The sequence below is a fragment of the Eriocheir sinensis genome, chromosome 60, assembly GCF_024679095.1.
Source record: "Eriocheir sinensis breed Jianghai 21 chromosome 60, ASM2467909v1, whole genome shotgun sequence".
Taxonomy (NCBI): Eukaryota; Metazoa; Arthropoda; class Malacostraca; order Decapoda; family Varunidae; genus Eriocheir; species Eriocheir sinensis.
Window position 1 is genome coordinate 4,090,218 of NC_066568.1, and position 15,000 is coordinate 4,105,217.

The following is a 15,000-nucleotide window of genomic DNA, read 5'->3' on the forward strand; positions in this document are numbered from 1 at the left end:
TAGAAGGAAATGTTTTGGAAATGTGTTGAGGTAAGGAAATGGAATAGTGTGTGCTGAGTGGGAGAAGAGAAAGCGGACGTGGTTAGGTTAATTAAAGGGTAGACTGAAGAATTGTAGGTGGAGAAAACGGGAAGAGTTAGAGGGTTACTACAGGAGATTTACATAGGCTTACATAGATTGGTAAGTAGATTGATTGGAAAATAGAAATAGACTGAGATTGTTATGAGGGGGAGAGAGAGATTTACATAGATTTACATAGATTGGTAGATAGATACAGATAAATACAGATTAATACGAGGGGAGAGAGATTTACATAGATTTACATAGATTGGTAGGTAGATTGATAGACAGATAGAAATAGACTGAGACTGATACGAAAATAGAAACTGAAAGATTGATAGAAAGATACGAAGATATTTAGTGATAAAGTGATAGATAGATATAGCTCGTGATACATAGATAGATTGATATAAAAACAGAAACACATTGATTGATTGATATTAAGATACGAACATACTGATAGCAAAATATAGTGATAAAGAGATCTAGATAAATACTGATATAGTGATAGACAGTGTGTGTGTGTGTGTGTGTGTGTGTGTGTGTGTGTGTGTGTGTGTGTGTGTGTGTGTGTGTGTGTGTAATATTTGCTTGAGGTAAGGGGAAGGAAGGGTGAGGAAGAGGAAGGGTGTGGTGGGTACAGGAAGAGGAGGAGGAGGAGGAGGAGAAGAGGGTGAATAGTAAGAAGTAAAAATCATCATCATCATCATTCTCTCTCTCTCTCTCTCTCTCTCTCTCCTGGAATACACTGCCATGAGAGAGAGAGAGAGAGAGAGAGAGAGAGAGAGAGAGAGAGAGAGAGAGAGAGAGAGAGAGAGAGAGAAGAGGGAAGAGAAAGAAGGAGAAAAATAACGAGAAGGAAAATGAGAGATAAGAGAAAGAGAAACAGGAAACAGAGAATAAGAATAAAAATAAAAGACGAAAAGGAAAAAGGAAAATGGGGAATAAGGAAAAAGGGAAAGAAAACGGGAAAAAGTAGAATATCAAGAGGAAAGACCAAGGAAAAAGAGAAATGGGAGAGAAAAAAAGAGGAAAACGAAACAAGAGGAAACAAAGGACAAAAAGAAGAGAAAGAGGAGAGAACGAGTAACAGGGAAGAGGAGGAAGAACACTGTGGAGAAGGAAGAGGAAGAACAACAGGAGGAGGAGGAGGAGGAGGAGGAAAGACTAACAGGAGAAGGAGTGTTTGACCTCACTGTTGATTCTTACCTCCTCCTCCTCCTCCTCCTTCTCCTCTTCCTCCTCCTCCTCCTCTTCCTCCTCCGTGACTCAGCTGTCAACCAAAAAGAATTCCACGTGCTTTAAAGGGACGAGAGAGAGAGAGAGAGAGAGAGAGAGAGAGAGAGAGAGAGAGAGAGAGAGAGAGAGAGAGAGAGAGAGAGAGAGAGAGAGAGAGAGAGATAACACACACACACACACACACACACACCTCTACCTCACAGTACGAACACCAAATCCACCTTTCAGCACTATTCAATCCTTTTGTTTATCCTTTAGAAGCATTCAGTCCTGTTATAGAGAGTTGAATCCCACAAAGCTAGCCTGATCCTCTTTACCGTACCATAATAGCCTTCGAATCGCCCTAATAATAACGTAATCCCTAATTTGCGCTTCGTATCCAACACCGGGAATGCGAAGGTATATAATTGTTACTACATCTATGCTAAGTAATTCGCCCTATTTCTCGTTTCAAATAACACTGTCCCTATTTCACCTTCATCTCTCTGTATCCATTTTAATCCTTCTCATTACACTGTTTCATACGGCTAGTGGTGAGTGATATAGATAGTGTGATGAATAGATGGTGATGTAGATTAATAGTGAGGGTAAATTAGATATACCTGCAACAATAAACTATCAATCAATCAGATAGCTAGGCAGTGATAATGGTATTTCTGTTGTTTTGGTAACTCGTTATCTCCCTTTCCTTTTTTCCTATCTACCTTCCAGTAGGTAGTATTGATAGTGAGCAAATTATTCGGCAAATGATAATGGTATTTTTTACAGCAAAGGGGAGACAAGGAAGAAACGAAGTCTGTATTTTCAAGTATATATAACACTCTTAAGACAGTTCCCCCTTTTCCTCCCTTTTTCCCTATACAGGCGCGAATGTGGTAGATTGATAGTAGTGAGTAAATTAGATAGCTGGGCACAATGATAATGGTATTTTTTTACAGCAAAGGGGTAACTCAAGGAAAAAAGGAATGTATTTTTAGTATATAGGCAGAATGATAATAGTATTTTTTTTACAGCAAAGGAGCACTCGTCCAAATGCGCCTGCAGTAGGTGTCTTGGGGCGCCGCGGATGGTTTTCATAATTTCGGTCTTCGCGTCGAGCCACAGTCTTTCTTTACCTTGAGTATGAGCTCCCGTACCTGGATCCACATAGTTTACTGCTAATTCCGTAATTGCACAGCTGTGTTTTTAGTATATAGGCAGAATAACATGGTATTTTTTACTGCACAGTTTACTCACATTATCATTTGCAGCATCCAGAAGGTTGTGACGTAATGGTATTTTTTACAGCAAAGCTGTGTGTGAAACAAGAAAACGAAGTCTGTATTCGTTGCTATTTGGCAATGGTAATGATATTTTTACAGCACAGACGCGTACCAGGTAAGAAAAATAAGAAGGTATTGATAACATACCAAATGATAATGGTATTTTTTACAGCACAGGGGTGACTCAAGAAAAAAAAAAAAGGTCTGTGTTTTTAAGTAGGCCTATATATAACACTCTAAAACAGTTCCCCCCTTTTCCTTCCGTTTTCCTATACAGGCGCGAAGGTGGGTGCCATGTGCCGAAACCACGAGCAGTGCCACATCGCCACGCGCGGCTCGTTCTGTGCCTATACGGTGCCACGGGTGCTAGGTCGCTGTGCCTGCCCGCCGGAGCTGCCCAGGACCGGCGGAACGTGCGGCCCCCTCCGATACCGTAGGGCTTGTACTTTTTTTTTATAGTGAAGGAAGCAGATCAAGGGGAAAAATAATAAATAAATAAATAAATAAATAGATAAATAAGATAATAGATAAATAAAATAGATAGAAAAATAAATCAGTGCCGTGCGGACCCCTCAGATACCGTAAGGCTTGTATTTTTTTTATAGTGAAGGAAGCAGTTCAAGGGGGAAAAAATATATGATAAATAAATAGATAAATAAAATAAATAGGAAAATAACATAAAATAAGTGAAAAAAATAGAAGAAAGAAAAAATAAAGTAAAATAAATAAGTAAATAAATAAATAATGAGAAAAAAAGCCCGCTAATCACTGCCATAATTTGTTGGCGATGATATTTTCTCTAATTTTGTGTTGTTATGTTAAGTACAATTTTTTTTTCATGAATTAGTTAAGCAAGTTTCCTCTTTTTTTATATATTTACATTTTTTTTGGTCTGAATGAGTGTCTAAGTCTCCCCTTTCTCTGTCTCTTTCTATATGTCTCTGTATCTTACTTTAAATAACTCCTAATTACACCCAATTTTGCCTTTCTGTCTGTAACACCCTTAATTGATCACCCTCCCTCTGTATCTCACCTGTAATACCTCTTAATTAACACCCTTCACCTTTGTAACACCCTTAATTAATCACTCTCTATCTGTATCTCACCTGTAATACCTCTTAATTAACACCCTTCACATTTGTAACATCCTTAATTAATCACTCTCCCTGTATCTCACCTGTAATACCTCTTAATTAACACCCTATTTCACCTTTGTAACATCCTTAATTAATCACTCTCTATCTGTATCTCACCTGTAATACCTGCTAATTAACACCCTATTTCACCTTTGTAACATCCTTAATTAATCACTCTCTCTCTGTATCTCACCTGTAATACCTCTTAATTAACACCCTTCACCTTTGTAACACCCTTAATTAATCACTCTCTCTCTGTATCTCACCTGTAATACCTCTTAATTAACACCCTATTTCACCTTTGTAACACCTTTAATTAATCACTCTCTATCTGTATCTCACCTGTAATATCTCTTAATTAACACCCATTTCACCTTTGTAACATCCTTAATTAATCACTCTCTATCTGTATCTCACCTGTAAAACCTGCTAATTACATCCTATTTTGCCTTTCTCTGTAACACCCTTCACTAATCACCCTCAACAGTATTTCACCTTTTTCTCATCCTAATACTTACTTAATAATGGGACTTTCTATACAACAAAGTGAGGTTATTCTTTGTTGATTTATACCAAAAGGTGCTGGCTATCATGTGTTTGAGGATACCCTAAACCTAACCTAACCTAACTTAACCTAACCTAAACTTAACCTAACCTAACCTAAACTTAACCTAACCTAACCTAACCTAACCTAACCTAAACTTAACCTAACCTAAACTTAACCTAACCTAAACTTAACCTAACCTAACCTAAACTTAACCTAACCTAAACTTAACCTAACCTAACCTAACCTAACCTAACCTAACCTAACCTAACCTAACCTAAACTTAACCTAACCTAACCTAACCTAACCTAAACTTAACCTAACCTAACCTAACCTAGCCAAACCTGACCTAACCTAACCTAACCTAACCTAACCAAACCTGCCCTCCATAACTCTCATCAACACCTTTTTTCATCTTCCATTCTTACTCTGTACCTCACCCTTCATAACTCAGCACCCTTTTTTACCTTGCATTCTTAATCTATCACCCTAAAATCACCCTTCCTTAACACCCTTCTCCCCCCTGCAGCCCTTGGATCACCCTGCGGCACCTCGGCCCAGTGCTCCAAACACATCCCAGGCTCCATCTGTGTCATCCAGGACCCTGAACAGCAGACCCAGAACAGCGCCTTCACCCACCGCCGCGCCCCCTCCCCGCCACCCCCGCCCCCCTCAGCCCCCCGCAGCATCACAGGCATTCCCGGCATCCCCCAGCGTCCCTTTGGAGTACCCCTGGCGGTGTGTGCATGCCCCCCCGGACACCTGGAGGCTGAGAACAGGACCAGGTGCATCCCGGTCTTGAAAGGTGAGGTTTAACTGTTGAGGTTCCGTACCTATTCAGATTCATAACTTGCCCAAATTTATAACTACTGATGGTGTTGTCGATATCTATGCCAGCGGATAGACTCAAATCCTTAACCCGTCTGCTGCGATTGGCACGGATTTGGCCTTCACTGGTAGCCTGGTAACATACACTCCCAGGTCTTTCTCTGCCTCTGTGGTGGATAGTGGAGTGTTTCCCATGTGGTATTGGTGTGCTGGATATCCCTTCACTGGTAGCCTGGTAACATACACTCCCAGGTCTGTCTCTGCCTCTGTGGTGGATAGTGGAGTGTTTCCCATGTGGTATTGGTATGCTGGATATCCCTTCACTGGTAGCCCGGTAACATACACTCCCAGGTCTTTCTCTGCCTTTGTGGTGGATAGTGGAGTGTTTCCCATGTGGTATTGGTGTGCCTGATATCCCTTCACTGGTAGCCTGGTAACATACACTCCCAGGTCTTTCTCTGCCTCTGTGGTGGATAGTGGAGTGTTTCCCATGTGGTATTGGTGTGCTGGATATCCCTTCACTGGTAGCCTGGTAACATACACTCCCAGGTCTTTCTCTGCCTCTGTGGTGGATAGTGGAGTGTTTCCCATGTGGTATTGGTGTGCTGGATATCCCCTCACGAGGTGCATGGCTTTACATTTTTCTTCATTGAATTGTAGCAGCCACTTTTTGTTCCATTCCTGTAGCTTGGTGATGTCTTCTGGTAGGAAACCCGCAGTCAAGGGGTTAAAAGTGATAGAAACACACTTAGTAATTACAGGCCCATTAGTCTTCCGGGCATAATTACGGAGACAATATTGCAAGTTACCGAGGAAAACATTCACTCATTAAGGATTTGGCTCAATGAATGTGTATGAATCCAAACAGTTAATGGTTGATGGAGGTTCATGCAGAAATTATGGCACAGAATACATTATACGCAATATCCTGAACACATCCCACACACATCCTACCACCCTACAGAACACACTTGAATATCCTACACATATCCTACATCACCCTACAGAACACACTATAAGTAACATCCTATTCAGATCCTTGTGCCCTACCATCCTACCAACAAAACATACTTCCTTCCCCCCCAGACGCCGGCGTGACCCCCGTGTCCTTGGGTCAGCGCTGCGAGTCCTCCACCCAGTGCCGCGCCAGTGACCCCTTCACCCAGTGCCTGGCGGGTGTGTGCCACTGCCTGCACGACACACCCACCTGCTCCGCCAAGAAAAACGGATGCCACCCCAAGACTTTCCAGGTGTGTGTGTGTGTGTGTGTGTGTTTACCGTTTCTTAATCTGTTTTTTTATTGTTATTTTTTTGTGTTAGTGTAAATCTCTCGTGTGTGTGTGTGTGTGTGTGTGTGTGTGTGTGTGTGTGTGTGTGTGTGTGTTGACCCATTTCTTAGTCTGTTTTTTTTATTGTTATTGAGTGTAAATATCTCTCTCTCTCTCTCTCTCTCTCTCTCTCTCTCTCTCTCTCTCGAATTATCTCCACGTTCCCTCTGATATTTACCTCCACTGTGTATTTTCTTCTCTCCCTTCTCTCCTTTCCTCCCTCTCTCTTCCTCCCTAGTGATTTTTTCCTCCCCTTTCTCTCCCTCTCTTCCCCTCTTCTTGATGGACCCTCTTCCCCTCTTTTAATAACTTCCCTCCTCCTCCTCCTCCTCCTCCTTCCTCTTCTTCTCTTTCATCCTCTCTCCTTTCTCCCTCTCTTGACCTAATCCATTTTCTCTCTAATTATCTTCTTCCTCTTTTATCTTTTTTTTATCTTTCTTTTTTTCTTTATTCTAATTATTATCTTTATTTTCATTCTTGTATTTATTGTTTTCATTCCTTCTTTCCTTCCTTTCTTCCTTCCTTCTTCCTTCTTCCTCCTCTTCTTGTTCATTAATACTTCCTCCTCCTCCTCCTCCTCCTCCTCTTCCTCTATTAATACTTCTTCCTTCTCCTCTTCCTCTTCTTCTCATTTATCAATACTTCTTCCTCCTCTTCCTCCTCCTCCTCTATTTCTCCATCTATCAATATTTCTTCTTATTCCTCCTCCTCATCTTCTTATTCACTAATACTTCTTCCTCCTCCTCCTCCTTCCTTCTTTCTTTCTTTCTCTTCATCAAATATTAACCTGTTTATACTTCCTTCATTTCTTCCTCCTTCCCTACCTTCCTTCTTTCCTTCTTGCCTACCTAACTACCTTTCTGTCCCTTCCCTTCCTTTTCCTTCCCTTCCCTTTCCTTTCCTTTCCCTTCCCTTCCTTTCCTTTCTCTTCTCTTCCCTTCTCTTCCCTACACTACCCGACCCTTCCCTTCCCTTCCTTTCCTTTCTCTTCCCTTCCCTACACTTCCTTACCCTTCCCTTCCCTTCCCTTCCCTTCCTTTCCTTTCTCTTCCCTTCCCTACACTACCTTACCCTTCCCTTCCCTTCCCTTCCTTCCTACCTCCCTTTTCATCACCATTTCTCTCCCCTCACCACCACCACCCCTCCCCCACCACCACCCCTAACCCCCCCTCCCCTCCACCCCCAGTGCCACTCCTCCGGCCGTTGCATCAGCTGGCATTTCCTCTGCGACGGCGAGCGGCACTGTGAGGACGGGTCAGACGAGGACACCTGCCGGCCCCACAGGTGTCCCTCGTTAGCCCACACCTGCAGGGACGGCACATGTGTATCCCGGGGGCAGGTGTGTGATGGGAAGGTGGACTGTCCCGATGGCTCCGATGAGGACAGGTGCGAGGGAGGTGAGTGTGGGGTGATGGGGAGGATAGGGTGGGATAGGGAAGGGGTTTAGAAGGGAAATAAAGAAGGGGTGGGAGGGAAGGGGAGGGAAGGGGGGGTAAGGTGTGTGTGACAGAGGGGAGGAAAGGGGAAGGGAAGGACAGGAATGGGTAGGGAATGGGTGTGTGGGAGGTGGGGGAGGAAGGGAAGAAAGGGAAGGGAAGGGGAGGACTGGGTAGGAATGGGTGTGTGAGGCAAACACAGGGAGAGGTGGGTTGGGGAGGGAAGGAAGGGGGAAGGATGGGAAGGGTGAGGAAGAGGAGGAAAGGGATGGGGAAAGGAAGGGGTTGAACAGAGGAAAGGGGAAGAAAGAGGGATGGGGAAAATAAGAGGAAGGGGTTTAGAGGGGAGGGAAGGGGAGTTATGGGGTGATGGGAGAGGAAGGGAAGGGATGGGGTGGTGGAGGAAAGGGAAGGGAAGGGAAGGAAAGGGAAGGAAGGAAGGGAAGGAAAGGAAGGAAGGGAGGGAAGGGGAAGGGAAGGAAGGAAGGGAAGGAGGAAGGAAGGGAAGGAAAGGAAGGAAGGGAAGGGAAGGGAAGGTAGAGGAAGGGAAGGAGAAAATGAAAAGGAAGGGAAGGAAATGAAAAGGAAGGGAAGGAAATGAAAAGGAAGGGAAGAAAATGAAAAGGAAGGGAAGGAAATTAAAAGGAAGGGAAGGGGAAGGGGAGGGAAGGTACAATATGGCTCTTAATCCTCCTTTGTGGTGTTAATCCTTCAAACACATAACCTATAATCCTCGTACTGGAAGATTATTGTTATCATTGTTATTATTATTACAGTCCTTACGAAACTACAAAATTGCAACCTTTCCTTTCTCTTCCCTTTCATTTCCTCTACTCACTTTTTTCCCTTCCCTTAGTTTTCCCTTCCTGTTACTTTCCTTTCACTTTCTACACCTTTCTAATCTTTACTTTCCCTGTCCAATCCTTACTTTCCCTTCCTGTTACTTTCCTTTCACTTTCTACACCTTTCTAATCTTTACCATACCTGTCCAATCCTTACTTTTCCCTCCTGTTACTTTCCTTTCACTTTCTATATCTGTCCAATCCTTACTTTTCCTTCCTGTTACTCTCCTTTCACTTTCTATATCTGTCCAATCCTTACTTTCCTTTCACTTTCTATATCTGTCCAATCCTTACTTTTCCTTCCTGTTACTCTCCTTTCACTTTCTATATCTGTCCAATCCTTACTTTTCCTTCCTGTTACTCTCCTTTCACTTTCTATATCTGTCCAATCCTTACTTTTCCTTCCTGCTTTCACTTTCTATATCTGTCCAATCCTTACTTTCCTTCCTGTTACTCTCCTTTCACTTTCTATATCTGTCCAATCTTACTTTTCCTTCCTGTTACACTTTTCCTTCCTGTTACTCTCCTTTCACTTTCTATATCTGTCCAATCTTACTTTTCATTCCTGTTACTTTCCTTTCACTTTATATATCTTTCCAATACTTACTTTTCCTTCATTTTTCTATACTTTAAATTTATATATCTGTCCAATCCTTACTTTTCCTTCCTGTTACTCTCCTTTCACTTTCTATATCTGTCCAATCCTTACTTTTCCTTCCTGTTACTCTCCTTTCACTTTCTATATCTGTCCAATCCTTACTTTTCCTTCCTGTTACTCTCCTTTCACTTTCTATATCTGTCCAATCCTTACTTTTCCTTTCTATATCTGTCCAATCCTTACTTTTCCTTCCTGTTACTTTCCTTTCACTTTCTATATCTGTCCAATCCTTACTTTTCCCTCCTGTTATTTTCCTTTCACTTTCTATATCTGTCCAATCCTTACTTTTCCTTCCTGTTACTCTCCTTTCACTTTCTATATCTGTCCAATCCTTACTTTTCCCTCCTGTTATTTTCCTTTCACTTTCTATATCTGTCCAATCCTTACTTTTCCTTCCTGTTACTCTCCTTTCACTTTCTATATCTGTCCAATCCTTACTTTTCCCTCCTGTTACTTTCCTTTCACTTTCTATATCTGTCCAATCCTTACTTTTCCCTCCTGTTATTTTCCTTTCACTTTCTATATCTGTCCAATCCTTACTTTTCATTCCTGTTATTTTCCTTTCACTTTCTACACCTTTCTGAACTTCATTATACCTGTCCAATTATCAACTTTTTTCTTCCATCCTTCTACCTGTCAATCTACCTGTCTACCTTAACCTTTGACCTCAGAGAATACGACACAGTGCCCAGTGCCAAAACCTCTTAATCAATGTCTATCTCAATCACTCCTTGACCTCAGAGTGCCAACCCAAAACCTGTCAACTAACTAATCTGTCCGCTACCCTCAACTCTCTCTCCCTCCCCCCTCAGACTGCCCCGTGTCCACCTTCCGCTGTGGTGACGGGCGGTGTCTTCCGGGGTTCGTGTTCTGCAATGCCACGCCAAGTTGCAGTGACGGCAGTGATGAGGATGAGAAGGCGTGTGTCCAGGGCTCCATCACTGCTCCGTACTGCCCCTTCAGGTGTGTGTGTGTGTGTGTGTGTGTGTGTGTGTGTGTGTGTGTGTGTGTGTGTGTGTGTGTGTGCTTTTTGCTTTCTTTCTTCCTTACTATTCCCCTTTCTCTTCCTTTCTTACTATCCTTCCTTCTCTCAACTCCTTTCTTCCTTTCTTTCATTCCCTTTTCACTTCCTTTTCTCCATTCCTGCCTTTCTTTCTCTTCCTTCCTCTTTCTTCCTTCTTTGTTTCCTCTCCTTCCTCTCCTTTAACTTTTATCATCTGTCCCCTCTACACCTACACCCCACACCTGTCACTAATCATCCTCTCTCTCTCTCTCTCGCCCCCACAGGTGTAGAAACGGAAGGTGTAGATCGACCGCTATCCTCTGCTCGGGCAAGGATGGATGCGGCGACAATTCCGACGAGGCGCAGTGTAATGTGTGCGGTAAGTGTGTGTGTGTGTGTGTGTGTGTGTGTGTGTGTGTGTGTGTGTGTGTGTGTGTGTTTTAAGCTCAGACGGTAATTCTTGTTGAGTTCTTTTAATCCTTTAAGCTAACATGATTAAAAAATGAGATGGAAGAAAGAACAGGAGGAAGGAAGACAGGAAGGAAGGAAGGAAGAAAGGAAGGAAGGAAAGAAGGGAAGGAAATGAAAGGAAGAAAGGAAAGAAGGAAGGAAGGAAGGAAGGAAGAGAAAATGGAAAACCAGTTGATATTGAGGAAAAGAAGAAAAGGAGAGACAGAAAAGAATGGAAGAAAGGAGGAGAGGAAGGAAGAATGGACATGATGGAAACTGAAGAAGAGGAGGAAGGACAGGAAGCAAAGAAGGAAGGAAGGAAGGAAGGAAGGAAAGGAGAAACGGAAGAAAAGGAAGTGAAAAGAGAATGAAAGAAAGGAAGAAAGAATGGAAGGAAGGAGTTGAGAGAAGGAAGGATAGCAAGAAAGGAAGAAAAAGGGATGAAGTAAGGAAGAAAGAAAAAAAAGGCAGAAAAAGAGTAAAGAGTAAATGGCAATAGAATGAAAATAAAGGAAAAGATAAAAAACAAACCATAGAAAGGAGAAGAGAAAGAAAAGAAAGCAGGAAGAAGAAGGAAGAAAGGAAGAAAGGGAAGGAAGGGTAGGAGAGAGAAGAGAAGGAGGGAAAAGAAAGAGAGGAAAGGTATAAACAACAAGTGGGAGGGAGGGAGGGGAGAAAGAGAGGAGAAAGGAAGGGAAGAGAAGAAGGGGAGGAAGGAAGAAAGGGAGGAAGGGAAGGAGAGAGAAAAGAAGAAGGGAAGGAGGAAACATATAATCAACAGGTGGGAGGAAGAGAGGGGAGAAAGGAGGAAGAGGAAGGGGAGGAAGGGGAAGAAGGGGAGGAAGGGAAGGCAAGAATTTATAAACACTTGAACCTAATGATTAAAAAGCTATCTTAAGTCTCTCTCTCTCTCTCTCTCTCTCTCTCTCTCTCTCTCTCTACTTAATTTTTTGGGGTTATTTATTTCATCCTTTTTTTTCTTCTTCCTCCCTACATATTATTTTCCTTGTGTTGTTTTCCTTTTTTTCTTTAACTTATTTTCTTTATCTTTTCTTTTTTTCTCACTTTTATGATCCATGACAATTTTTCTCCTTCCTATTTTCCTCCTCATCAATTTATTTTTCCTCTTTTTTTTTTTTTCATATTTTTGGTGTGTGTGTGTGTGTGTGTGTGTGTGTGTGAATCTCTCTCTCTCTCTCTCTCTCTCTCTCTCTCTCTCTCTCACTCGATTGCTTGGTCTCGCTCCTTTATCCTCTCTCTCTCTCTCAATCCTTTATCCTCTCCTTGATCTCCTTCACATAGTATCGGATTCCCTTTACCCAACACACAGGAGGATTAGGCTTACACAATGCGCTCAGAACAACATACCCTAATCCCCATGCTTCTCCTCTTTACAGGTTGTGCTCCGTCCCCTTCCTGAGGCCACGGAGGAAAAGGAGGAGGAGGAGGAGGAGGAGGAGGAGGAGAGCTGACATCCACTTCCATATTCCTGTTCTGACTTTCACCATTTCTCTTTCCTTTCTTTTTTTTTCTTTTCTGTTTTCTTTCTTTCTTTCTCTTCCTCTTTTCTTTCTCTCTTGTCTCTCTCTTCTTTTTGTTTTCCTCTTTTTTCCCATTTATCTATTTTCCTACTTCTCCTTTCCCTTCTTTCTTTTTTCTCTTCCTCTTTATTCCTCTTTTCTTTTTCTTTTGTCTCTCTTTCTCCATCTTCCTCTTTTTTCCTCTTTCTTTTCCTTTTTTCCCTTCTTCCTTCCTTTATCTGTTTTCCTTCCATCTTTCTCTCCCCTTTATCCCTCTTTTCTTCCTCTTTTTCATCATTTATCCACTTTTCCTTCCCTATTCCATTTTCTCCTCCCCTCTTCCCTCTTTCGCTCCCTTCCTTGTTTCCCCCTCATATTCCACCTTATCCTTCTCCCTTCCTCTCTTTTCTTCTCTCTTTCTCCCTCTCCCTCTTTTGCTCCCTTCTCCTTTCCTTGTTCCCCCCTTTTCCTTCTCCCTTCTTCTCTCTTCCTCTCTCTTCTTCTTCCCTTTTTCCCTCTTCCCATTTTTCTCTTCCTCCCTTCCTTTGCAGATTATTTTAAGAGGTTTAGATTAAGTAGGTTTTTGTTTGTTTTTATTATAGGGAAAGTCTTTTGTGGTGTGTGTGTGTGTGTGTGTAAATATATGTTAAATTCTAGGCTAATAGTGTTTTGAGTGAATGGACAATATTGTTATCACTGAATATTATTGCTATTATTATTATTATTATTATTATTCACTATTTTTGTTCATTATAATAAAACTTGTCTTTCCAAATGAATGCAAAGACCAATTAATTAAAGAGAATGTGCAAAAATAAATAAAGGAAGACTAATCAGCATAATAATAGTTATAATAATAATAATAATAATAATAATAATAATAATAATAAAAATAATAATAATAATAATAATAGTAATAACAGAGGTCAAAGAAGAGGAAGAAGAAGTAGAAGAAGAAGAAGAAGAAAACAAGGAAAAGATAAAGAAAAAATATAATAAAAATGATAATAATAACAATAATGATCACAAAATGTGCTTAAAAAAAAAAAAAAAAAAAAAAAAAAAAAAAAATTATTAGGTATTATTATCATTACTATTATCATCATCATTATCACTAGCAATACAAATATGGGCATTCATGTTTTTTCTTCCTTCTCTGCAACACAACAAATTAACCTGGTAGCAGCGGGGATCATGTTTCTTAATGGTCCCTCTAAGCGAGAAATATGAGAAAAAATCATCACTCACACAAACCATTTCATAATATATATCAAAGCATTTGTGATCAGTTTATGCATCATCTATTTTTTGGGGTTTATATCATGGCACAAATTTGGCCCATCGCTGCTATACGGTAAAGTCACAAATTTGGCCCATCGCTGCTATACGGTAAAGTCACAAATTTGGCCGGTCGCTGCTATACGGTAAAGTCACAAATTTGGCCCATCGCTGCTACTAGGTAAAGTCACAAATTTGGCCCATCGCTGCTATACGGTAAAGTCACAAATTTGGCCCATCGCTGCTATACGGTAAAGTCACAAATTTGGCCCATCGCTGCTATACGGTAAAGTCACAAATTTGGCCCATCGCTGCTATACGGTAAAGTCACAAATTTGGCCCGTCGCTGCTACACGGTAAAGCCACAAATTTGGCCCGTCGCTGCTACACGGTAAAGCCACAAATTTGGCCCGTCGCTGCTACACGGTAAAGCCACAAATTTGGCCCGTCACTGCTACCGGGTTAAGGTTCAGTGTATATTTAATTTGCATATCTAATTATCTTGTTTGTATATGAGTTTTGTTTTTATATATTTGAGTCTTCCTCTCCCTGAAAATTACTTAGGGAGAGACAGACTGACAGTGGTGCTATGAGCGTCTGTGTGCGTGTGTGTGTGTGTGTGTGTGTGTGATGGTTTGGTTAAGTAGATGTAGAGTGGAACTGGTTTGATGTTGAGGAAAATAAACAAATAAATATACATGGAATTATTTGTCTCATTTTTTTTTTTTTTTTTGTGTGTGTGTGTCCTCCAAGGTGTAGTAGTTAACATGCCTAGCGACAAATCCGAGGGCCAGGGTTTGAGTCTCAGCCTGGGCAGTCGGATAAATTGGATAAATGGGTACCTGGGGAAACCTAGGGAGGGTAAACTGGTAACCTGGATGTCACACCGGCCCTGTGAAGACATCACCAAGCTACAGGAGTGGAGCAAAAAGTGGCTGCTACAGTTCAATGAAGAAAAATGTAAAGTCCTGCACCTTGGGAGGGGATATCCAGCACACCAATACCACATGGGAAACACTTGACTATCCACCACAGAGGCAGAGAAAGACCTGGGAGTGTATGTTACCAGGCTGCCAGTGAAGGGATATCCAGCTCACCAATACCACATGGGAAACACTCCACTATCCTCCACAAAGGGAGAGAAAGACCTGGGAGTGTATGTTACCAGGCTACCAGTGAAGGGATATCCAGCATACCAATACCATATGGGAAACACTCCACTATCCACCACAGAGGCAGAGAAAGACCTGGGAGTGTGTTACCAGGCTACCAGTGAAGGCCAAATCCGTGCCAATTGCAGCAGAGGGGTTAAACAAAATTAATCTAACCTGACCTATATGCACTATGCTCATCTAACTTTCCCTATCGTAGTTTAAGCAAAAGCAGTGAAATGATTGTTTTAATAAGAACAAGGGT

At 41.8% G+C, this 15,000-nt stretch overlaps 2 protein-coding genes across 4 annotated transcripts in view; one reads left to right on the forward strand and one right to left on the reverse strand.

The window, feature by feature from the left end:
- Nucleotides 1-13,056, forward strand: part of LOC126985793 (SCO-spondin-like) — a 24,478-nt gene extending 11,422 nt beyond the window's left edge. Inside the window, exons 5-11 of one of the 2 annotated variants that reach the window (XM_050841183.1) lie at nt 2,839-2,994; nt 4,771-5,046; nt 6,156-6,319; nt 7,584-7,794; nt 10,146-10,296; nt 10,621-10,715; nt 12,184-13,055. In XM_050841183.1, the coding sequence (XP_050697140.1) occupies nt 2,839-2,994; nt 4,771-5,046; nt 6,156-6,319; nt 7,584-7,794; nt 10,146-10,296; nt 10,621-10,715; nt 12,184-12,206 (1,076 nt within the window). In that variant the 3' untranslated portion in view covers nt 12,207-13,055. Of the gene's footprint in view, nt 1-2,838; nt 2,995-4,770; nt 5,047-6,155; nt 6,320-7,583; nt 7,795-10,145; nt 10,297-10,620; nt 10,716-12,183 lie in introns of both variants that reach the window. The other variant, XM_050841184.1, reaches the window with a different exon arrangement.
- The window catches only part of LOC126985792 (uncharacterized), a 330,694-nt gene that overhangs the window by 44,480 nt on the left and 271,214 nt on the right, over nt 1-15,000 (reverse strand). The window lies entirely within an intron of this gene.